Source organism: Semicossyphus pulcher, unplaced genomic scaffold (assembly GCF_022749685.1).
Source record: "Semicossyphus pulcher isolate SPU_LCO1_2020_fin unplaced genomic scaffold, fSemPul1.0.p SCAF_11, whole genome shotgun sequence".
Taxonomy (NCBI): domain Eukaryota; kingdom Metazoa; phylum Chordata; class Actinopteri; order Labriformes; family Labridae; genus Semicossyphus; species Semicossyphus pulcher.
This window is the reverse complement of record NW_027211615.1, coordinates 4,047,447-4,058,062: the sequence shown is the minus strand read 5'-3', so window position 1 is coordinate 4,058,062 and position 10,616 is coordinate 4,047,447. Positions and strand designations below refer to the sequence as shown.

Genomic DNA, 10,616 nt, shown 5'->3' with positions numbered 1-10,616 from the left:
GATGAGCCGTTGACTCTAGCAAGTTGAGTCGTGTTTTTAACATGGCTAAATATATTCTGAAGCACAATGTAAGATACTTTGAACATCAACACTTACCTCTGGGCTATTCGGGCTACTAAAAGGTCAACGAGAACTATTAACTTGTTATAGCGATGCCTTGTACAGGTTCGAGTGCTCCTCGATCCCGCCGTCAACCATCGCTTGTTTTAAACGGAACTAGAGAATAGATGGCGACTCCCATGAGTAAAGTTGAAATTAACTTCCAAATTCTGTTTTCTACTTGTGTTAAAAGTATGCCGAAGTGAAAAGCATTTCATAATAATTAAAATATTAGTGTAGATCGTTTTCTGTTAGGAGTATTTTCGTCGTAGCTGCTTAAGATACTTTAAACTGTCGGATTTGTGAAAGGAGTTTGGCCTATGTTGGACAACGGCTCAGAAATAATTCTCTCCAGGCTAGAAACGTTTACCAATTTCAAGGTAAGCTAACAGGTTAAAATGCTAATAACCTTTTATTTTAGCCATAAGCTTGATTTCATGTTTGTTCGTCGTTACTGTTTGAGTATGCAGAGATTGATTCGTGCTGAACCAGCCTGTGAACCACGTTAGAAGAACATCAGCCATGATTGAGGTAGGGTGATGCTTGTTCATTTAAAGTGTATGTAATGTTAATGTACAGCCACATGGGGGCGCTCGGACCCAAGGTTTAGCATCTCAAGCTAGTCACAGGTGGAGTGTTGATTATAGCAGGCACGTAGGCGTGGGTACATTTGCAGGTTGTTTATGTTTTTTAACATGCATATATACTTCGCAAATCACACCAGAAGTCACTTTCAACATGAGTACTTTATTCAGGTAAATTCGGCGAACGACAAGGAACAATCAAATGTATTTTGATACCATTTATTGGTTATCATGCGCCTCGTTTTCGAGGTGGCTCTGAGTATAAAGTTAGAATTGTCTTTCGAGTTATGTCTCCTACGTTTGTTTAAGGCAGGGGTGCCCAATCCTGCTCCTGGAGAGATACCTTCCTGCATGTTTTAGGTTTCTCTGTACTTGAACACAGCTGATTTGAATGATCTGCTCGTTATCAACTGAAGCTTCTCAGGGGATTGATAATGAGCAAAACATTCGAATCAGGTGTGGAGCACGGAGAAACCTAAAACATGCAGGAAGGTAGCTCTCCAGGAGCAGGATTGGGCACCCCTGGTTTAAGGTATGCCGGATTGAAAAGCATATCCTCATTAATAAAAAATGTCATACGTTGTATTCTAGTGGTTGTATTTTCCTTACAAGCAGGAGTGATATTTTCAAATGTCAAAGTTGTGAAAGGAGTTTTGTGAGAGGTAATTTTAAAAGGATTAAAAAGCAGCCAATCTCTCATTTACAGCTTGCTTAAAGATGTTAATATGTTTTTGTTTGTTTGTTTGCACAGGCAGAGAATTCATGCAAAGCCATCCTGGATGCCACATGAGAATAACATCAGCCATGACTGAGGTAGGATGATTCTTGGAAATGAGGTGTGTGGTGCAAGATTAATTGAAGAAATGCTATATCCTACATTCAGTGTAAGGGCTCATTTGTAACCTTTACTTCTAATTATGAACGTACTATCATTTTCCATATCATGATCATCAATATCAGTTTAGGTTATAGCCTATATTTAAAATTCAGTGACCATAGCTTGAATATATTAAAACTACACTTTTTAAGGCTTTCACCTGCTTGAACATAGGTATGTTGTATTACAAAAATCCGTCCTCAAGTTCATATCTATTAGAACATTCCTCTCTGATTAAATGTAATTCAAACTTTGTTTCTGTGGTCTAAGCAAGTCCAGCCTCAAACCAAACCTTTACATGGAAACAATCTGACTCTGGCTGCAGACATTTATGTTACATGTTGTGCAGTCTTTTTAACTTCTAATGTACATTTGACACTTCCAGGTTAAGCCGGCCGTGCATGCATAACAAGGCATATGCCGACATTAAATCATAAGCTCAACCAGAAATAGATTTCTACCTTCCTCCAATAAAACATGGCTAAACTGACAGTAGTAAACTCTTTAAAGGATGATATAACATCCTCTTTTGAAACCTGTAATCACTGATGATGAGTCACAGTTGTACTTGTCAACAGATGAGAGGCGTTCTGTAGTAATTGCAGTTAACTTTTGAAATCATATTGAAGGTGTGAGAATGTAGTGACATTATACTATTGCTCCATAAATGATGTGTTGACTTCGAGTGAAGCCGACAAGAGAGACAAACTGACAAACTGAAGTGTGCTTTACCTGTTTGTATTCATCACAGGTCAGACTGCATGGTGGGCCAATGCAATCACTGACGCACTGTGTTTGTAAATGTACAAGTCATTGTTGTAGTGACATTCTAGTGTTTTGACCACAGAGTGTACACTGTGATTCACTGTTCACAGTCTGTGATTAATCTGTGTCAGGCACATGAAACACATCCAGTCACATCCTTATCTGGGGCAGTTGTGTTGGGGACTAATGTGAATCTTTGTCACGTTAACAGACAGTGTAGTGTATGTGTGAAATGGGGCCTTAGTCATGACTCACCTTTTCTTCAAAATAACATCTTAGCACTCCTCAGTGTGTCTGGGTGAGACCCTGAAGCCATTATTCTACATAACCTAGCTCGGTCTTTCCCTCTTGTTTTGGCCCCCATCTCTTTCTCACATAATGTTTTCTTACCTGGGAAATATTTTTTACATATTTTAGGGTCTTATTGACTCTTAGGCACAAGAAGTTTCAGAATTGTGTCAGTAGATTGCTTCAGCAGGTAGCTGTCAAACCAGCTGAAATGGCTGCACCAAAATCTTTCAAGTGGCTGATTAATAAAAAAGCTTTTTTCCCCACTTAGAGGCCAAAACTGCATTAAAACTATCTGAAACCGTGACAGACTGGATCCCTTCAGAGATGGACCTTTTTGTTTTAGGGTAGATGCTTTTTGGAAACCAGAAACAGCTGTTACATCGCTCTCCTCATCCCACCAGACTCCACTGACAAAAACAGTAATTTACCTTGTGGATTAGACAGTTGCTGGCCTCAATTGGTCAGTTAGTTTGTGTTATTGTGTTGTGTTGGATCAAAGCCAACTCTTTTAAACACCAAAAGCCAACAATTCAAACCAACCATGAGATAGTGGCAGCAGAAGACCAGCAGCTCCTGTTTTCTGCATTGTAAAAAATACTGTTTTTTTAGATGGAGTGTGGTGGCTGTGATGAGAGCGATGAAACTGTGTTTTGTGATTAATAAAAGCATCTCACTAGATGTACCTCCTTCCTGTAACGATGTCAGACAGTCCGAGCCTGTCAGTGGAAGAAACAAGAACCTTTATTGCACATTCTGTGATGCTCTGAAAGATTATGTTGCAAACAATCTACTTTAGCTATTTCAAAACGTTTAGTTCTTTTAAACCCTAAAATATGTTAAAGAAGAATATAGTTATTTCCCTGTAGCTGCCCTGCACAGAGCCCTAACCTCTTCATCGCCCTGTTACAAGTTGATGGGTTTTCTACTGCAGCCCTGGGCATTTACATACGTTTCACTTCATCTTGTAGGTTACGGTTTAGCTTTTATCCCATAATTATCACTGTCACATTTGACAATAAATGTTTACAGCCTGGATTTATTCTTGAAGGCACGACGCTGCTGTAGTACAAATAAACACCACAGGGTGTCATTAATCCTCTTAGAGCTTAGCCAATCAAAGTGACACTCCACTACGGCGTGTGACACACAAATAACGACAGATGCGGCTCAAATTTTATTCACATTTATTTTTGCTTTTAGTGTGCTCACAGAAAATTAGAACACCTTTAAGCAGAGGAGTTTAATAGCAATTTTTTTGTAAGCAAAGTTACATTCCATCTCTAAGTCAAACTGGTCAAAGCTTCTCCAGTATTTACAAAAGGAAAAGGAAAAGAGAGAGAGATAGAGAGACAAGATGCTACACAAACATTTGCATCTGATAGATTCCTTAAATTTTGTCAAAGACCACTGAAAAAGCATTGCCTGCTGTAATCAAAAAACATACCACAGTATATAAACAGTTAAACCATTCCACTTATCACAGCTTGGTTTCAAAATTGCTTAAGAAGGTCTTCCAGGACTACTTTTTTTGTGTGTGTTGTTATCTTACAAAAATGAGCGGGTGGAAAAAAGAGCTGCAAACTTCATGTGCTTCTTGAGATCAAGATTTTTCATTTTGTACAATAATCACAGTTAAAAACACCCCGCCTATACATACTTACATTTTTATTAAGGTCGTAACCAACAATAAACAATAAAGCCTATACAACTTGTATTTCTACTGAATCACTGACTGGTACAGCTAATGAGAAGTGAGAAGCTCCTATGAGTTTATATGTCTTCCTAAAAGCTAACTCTGGGACTGTTGTCTTCTGGTAAAAAGGACTTAGTGTTGTAAACCGTATGGAGTATATAGATGTTGGTCTCATAGTTTTTTAGACTACTCTTTCATAATAGTCTGTGGCACATTTCCCAGGCCCCCCTGCCCTCCCTGAACTCCCCCCCCCCCCCCCATTTACAGCTCAACCCCGCCTCCTTCATACCATGGGCATGTCCATACCATTTTGTTTACATTTTGTATAAAATTCAAAAGAAAAAAAAAACTTAATACTGATGAAAAAATATATGGCAGAGTGTTGGATGTATTAATCTGTTGTACATGTTGAAGCCACCCACCTCCCCAGCCCGTTGGAATGGAAGTAACAATGGACCGAGATGGGTTTTGTGTAAGGGGGAATGTAAAATAAAAATAAAGAAAAGCTTTAAAATATCCCTGGTTGTAGACAAGTTCTTCAAAGCCACGACCGGGCGTCACTCCAACAAACAAACAGGGAAATGTTCTTTGATTATCTTTTTTCTCCATTTTTTTTTAAATTTCGTGCTTCTTCTTAACTTATTCAGCGGCCTCGGCAGCGGGAGCCTCCGCTGACGCTGCTTCCTGTGCGGCCGGGGCAGCCTCCTCTGTTTTGGGCGCCTCCTCGGCCGGCTTCTCCTCAGCCTTTGGCTCCTCAGCTTTTGGCTCCTCGGCGGGCGCGGCCTCCTTGGCCTCCTCAGCAGGCTTCTCTGCAGCAGCCTCGGGCTTGGCCTCTACCTCCTCTTTGGCCTGCTCAGCAGCAGGTGCGGCCTCCCCCTCAGCGGGCTTGGCCTCCTCGCTAGCAGCTCCCTCTGCGCCCTCAGCCTTGGCCTCCTCTGTGGATGCAGCAGCCACCTCCTCGGTCTCTGCTCCCTCTCCGGTCTCCTTTTTGGTCTTCTTGAAAGAAAAGCCGCTCAGCTTGAATGACTTCTTGAAGGAGAACCGCTTCTTCTTCTTCTTCGGGGTTTCATTGCTGGTAGAAGGCGTGGCACCATCCTCAGCCTTTGCCTCTCCCTCAGCCGGAGCGGGAGACGCTGCCTCTACCTTCTCTCCATCAGCAGCCTCCTTTTCAGCGGGGGCAGCCTCTGCCTTCTCTGCCTCCTCCTTGGGGGTCTCCTCAGCTGTGGCGCTGCCATTGGCCTGCACCTCCTCTTTTCCATTCTCAGCTGCAGCAGGAGAGGCATCTCCGTTGGCCTTAACGTGGCCGTTCTCCTAAAAAAAGAGACACAGGGCTGTTAATGCCATGAAAAGAGCTGGCAGGGTTTCAAGCCTCACAGTGCCACTGATGGACACCAGGGGCAGCAGTCACCGTCAGATCAGCAGCGACAAAAGCAGACTCTCACTTCAGCCTGGATTCAGTTTCTACTTTCAACTCTACACGGTTACAAATCACATACACACAAAACACAAATAAAGTAGCCTTTAATTAGACAAAAAACGATAGTTTTCTGGTCTTTTCGCCCTGCATTTCATTCATATTCCGACCGACAGTGAGCGCAGTGCCTCGCCTGGATCGACAGGGGTCGGTGCCTGGTCGCTCTAACAGCAAAGCAGCTGCTCATTAAAACAGCAGATGCTCATTAGTCTCGCAGATCACGAAGAGCAGAGTTCAAATAGATTTCCTAAAATTGAATAAAATCTAAACGGGGTTCTGAATTATCTTTTTCTTTCGCCCTCAAAATGCAAACTGTTAAAAGGAGCGACACAAGCCTCTCCCTCTCAGGCGCGCACCAATGTCTCCAAGCCTCCCCTGTCTCCCCTCCTGTGTGATAGCAGGCTGCCATCTCCACTTTCTAGTCGAGCATCTGTAACAAAAGGAGTGGTGCTCCGAGCGCACAGCCTTTGTTGGCGTCGTGCATCTCGTCTTATTCAGCAATTTCCAGATAAAGATCGAGAGGAAACTTCATTCAAAGCCAAAACAGTTCATGATTAATATTCTGAAATGTAATTTTGCTCTAAATTGACCAATTAACCATTCAACACATGATTTCATTCAAATCACACAATTCAAAGTGATAATCGATCAAAGATCCAACCAAACTCGCTTCCTCCTCAAAAATAAAGCCTTTTTCTGTCGAATTCTCTTTTAATATTCGCTCAACGTAGCGCCCTGATTTCCGTGAAAAAATGAAAATATCTCATGATCAACTGTTGCTCATGAACTAAAATCAATTCAGACATAAAAACAAGTCTTATCATTTAGTTTAAACTCTCACAGCAGATCTCCATTCAATCTAGCCACAATTACGCATGGATTGCGCCCTCAGAGCGCAGCCCCCCTCCACGACGACCAGATTCTCCTCTGATGGATGCGAAGAGCTGGATGATAAAAAATCATTTACCTGTCCGTTGGTCTTGGTGGGTGAGGCAGCAGCCTCTCCGGGCTTTTCAGCCGCGGTTTCAGCCTTTCCAGCTGTCTTGGACAATTGCGCTCCCATGCTTTTCGCTCCAACAAAGAAACTCAACCGATCCAAAAAACGAACAAAGACCCCACAAGCCTCTTTGTTGAAACTCAGGCTCTTCGCTGCTGTCTCCCTCTCGATGCACGAAGAAAAAGTTCACAGGGAAAATGTAGAGCAAAGTCCAGTGAAGAGTGAGCAGGATTTTTCAAAATAGCAGGAAAAAGCTGGCAGGTAGGAGAACTAATAAAATCCGCGTCGCTGTGGACAGGCTGCAAAATGGAGAAATTTCCCTTGTTGCTAATAAGATGCGGAGTCCAACGCCCAAGTGAAGAGATGAATGGGCGCTCCGAGCGATGACGGCACCGCACTCAGAATCAGCCAATCACAGCCCTCCGCTCGGAGCGTGGGCGTGGTTTGGGAAAGGGAGTGAACAATAGATTGTAACGCTGCGTTCAATGCACGTAGGAATAGTGATTTTGAAAATGAAATTCAAAATGTAACTAAGTCACTGGAATCTTTAAACCCTTTTACCAAATGAACTGGTCATTTTTTTAGTATTTAAATCGATATATTGATTGATATTTCCATTTGAACCAAAATAAACAAGTTATTTGGAACAAAACTTTTTTCTTTTGTTTTGAACTACTGTTTTATGCCGTTGTCCTTATGTTATGTTGTTTCCTGGGCTATTTAAACAGATTATTACCCTTTTGTTTACACAATCTGGATGTTTTTTGCTTGAGCTAATAAACATATCAGAACAATATTTTTTAGGAGTTTAGACAACCATTAAAATGAATAATGTTCTTTATTATTGTTTCGTGTTGCCGTTTATATTCATATATGCTTTATTATGTTTAATATATTTTGAAAGCACTGACATATATGTTATTTTGTCCACCAAAAGTCAGTTAACATTTTTTAGTTACGCTAAATTTATGTTAAGTTCGATTTTAGAGTCAAATTTGGATCATGAAAAAGGTGTGTCTCTGTAGGGATCCTTTCATAATGTCATCAGACCTTCATCTGCCTCAAGGGATTACATACCCGCCGTTACAGCCTGTTTCACGGCCGCTGTTGGAACAATTCCAAAACCTTTTTGCACTTAACAGGTACTAAGACCCCAAAATATGTAAAATAAGGCCACGATTTAAAATTGGCGGATTCCCCCTTTAAGGCCAAAGATCACAAATGTTCTGAGTGCTGAAATCAAGGATTTATTGGTTTGACATGAAAACAATCATCTAAAAAGTTGTCATGATTCCTGTAACCAACTGGATTCCCCATTTTCCAATATTGTTAGTGTGCCTTGAATGCAGCACTGGAGGTGGTAGCATCAACATGTTGTGGCCATGTTCTGTGCTTTAAACCACAAATTTAACTTAAATGTCTGTAACTATCAGGGTTTTTAGATGTGTTGTAAAGATTTCTCAAAGCTTATCTGAATACAATTTACATGTAAAACCTGTACATGTATGTACACCAGGATTAACTGTAACTACACTGTCCCTTGTTACAAAGCTGCTCTAACCTTTCACCTGTGCCAATACAGACATTTAGATAGTTTAACAGTCCACAGTGCGAGTCATCATACACCCGCACAGACATCTAATGACTGAAAGTAAAACAAAAAACACACTCGCAGTGAGACAAGAAACTTTGAAAACAGTTACACTTTCTGTTCAAAGATGATAAACGAGTTTATGTTCAGTTTCAGGAACGTGTGTGTGTGTGTCTTTGTGCGTGCGTTTGTGTGTGAGGTGGTAGAGGGGGGTTGGGGGTGCCGTCTTGCTGACGACCATGTGATTGAGTGTTCAAACAGGTCCATCAGCCTGTATTTGCAATGCAAATCCTTCACACAGGCAGAGTCAACTGTTCTCTGCAGAGACGCAGCTCACACTGAGGTGGGCTTCCTGGAACCGTTTCAATCTGCTGCTTTTAAATGTCATCGGGCTCAATGCAAAACACCGCAGCAGGTCACTCTGAGCTGGGAGGCAAGCTAAAGAACTTTATCCAGTTTGTTTTAATAACCTGTCCATCAACACAACACGTGTCCCACCAAAGGGTCCACTAAGAGGACACCAACATCCTACCTGATGACTAAGAAAGGGGGGTGGGGGACTCCACATCAGGATTATAGAATCCAACACAATCAAACTAAACAGACTGAAGTTTTGAAACAAAAAGGAAAGCACAAAAAAATCCCCCAAGATTGACTCATGCCTGTCGTACACTGACACGCTGAAAGACACATTTCAGTCACAGTCTGATTTTGACTGGGTATGTTGCAGCGTCACTTTTTACGAGACAACTAGATTCCAGTTGAGATAATTTCCCATCATGCTCCTGGTGGAAATTTACAAGATGACAAACAAACAATGCAACGGAAACTGAAGCTGCTTTTGGTCACAGCTGTCATTGTGTATGCAGCGGTTTGTGTTGTCTGTGGTGATGAAGGCCATCCATTTGGTGAGTTAGCTTCAGGAGCTAGCTGGCTGCTAGCAAGGCATTTCCTTTCTTCCTTCTTCAAACTTCCACAGTTCATCAAAGCTGACAGCGTGTCCAAACAGCAAGCAACCTTCAAACTACAACGTCACATTCAGTGAGGACACATTAACAGCGGCCACATGATATGTACCTTGTTTTCTGATTTCTATTAGGTGCTGCAGTGAGCGCTCCTATTGGTCGTTGACATAAGCCCTTTTTACGTTGCGATTCTGCCACAGCGCCGTAACGAAGCCCCGCCATTGTGCTGCCTTTGCCATTATATGTTGAACTAAGTAACGCTGGTGTGAAGCCACCCCAGTGTGTGTTTTTACACATCGTTGCAGCCTTACAGAATCAAAAAAGACGTGTAAACAAACAGTGTTATGCTGATGCTGTTTCTCCTCTTACTACTTCAGAGGCGGAACGTCTTGTGTAAAACGCAGGAGGAATGGTGGGCCGAAGTCGTTCCGCCTCTGAGAGCTGGCATCAGAGGTAGTAACAGAGGCGAAACGGCTTCTGTGTAGACAGCGCAGCCGGCAGGGTGGAACACCTTGCGCGATGTAAAAACACACTGGGCCGGCTTGCTTGCTCCAATGTAAAATGGCAAAGGCTGCATGACGGCGGAGCTTCATTACAACGCTGAGGCGGAGCAGCAGTGTAAGAAGGGCTGTAGATACGAGGCATAACCGAGGCGTGTTAATCCCACCTTGAACTGGCAGTGTGAAAGGTGCTCATGTTTGCAGCTTGGTTCTTCACTATGTGCACGAGTTAAGACTAAAAACTAGTTAAACATGCATGATTTTATTAGAAAGTCCTGATGGAAAAACGGCAGAGTTTTAAATTCAACTTTTATTGTTTTGTGTTAGGCCGGCATTACTTTTTTCACTGCCTGTAACCACAGCTAATGGTCTTCCTCAGTTGTCTAATAATTAGACTAGCAAACTAGAGACATGACTAAGACACCGTAACCAGCTAGTACGTGGACTGTGAGTGTCTTTCTTCTCCATTTGTTTTTATTTTTGTGTCCACTGTTACCAAGGTCAAGAATTGGAAACATTGCACAATGACAAATATGACTCAACAGCTCTCTCGCAACCTCACATCAAATGAGTGATGTTTCGGTAAATCAGTTATAAATATTTAAGCAGAAGGCACTTCTGGATAAATATACTAAAAATAAACTTGTTTATTCTTCTTAAAATCTAAGAGTATCTGGAGTTCCTCGTCTCTGAACGTGAGCTGAATATTTTAGGGTTTTTTTTTTTGGTCTGATAAGACACGACCTAAAATGTCACCTAGACTTCGGGGAAATCGTGATG

General features: G+C 41.9%; 1 protein-coding gene across 1 annotated transcript; it reads right to left on the bottom strand.

Annotated features, from left to right (window-relative positions):
- Window positions 1-3,783: 3,783 nt before the first annotated feature.
- Window positions 3,784-7,137, bottom strand: LOC138585090 (myristoylated alanine-rich C-kinase substrate-like). The gene is made up of 2 exons (XM_069657328.1): window positions 6,751-7,137; window positions 3,784-5,620 (listed from the first exon to the last, which is right to left on the bottom strand). The coding sequence occupies exons 1-2, from the start codon at window positions 6,844-6,846 to the stop codon at window positions 4,949-4,951; spliced, it is 768 nt and encodes a 255-aa protein (XP_069513429.1). The 5' UTR covers window positions 6,847-7,137; the 3' UTR covers window positions 3,784-4,948.
- Between the last annotated feature and the right edge of the window lie 3,479 nt (window positions 7,138-10,616).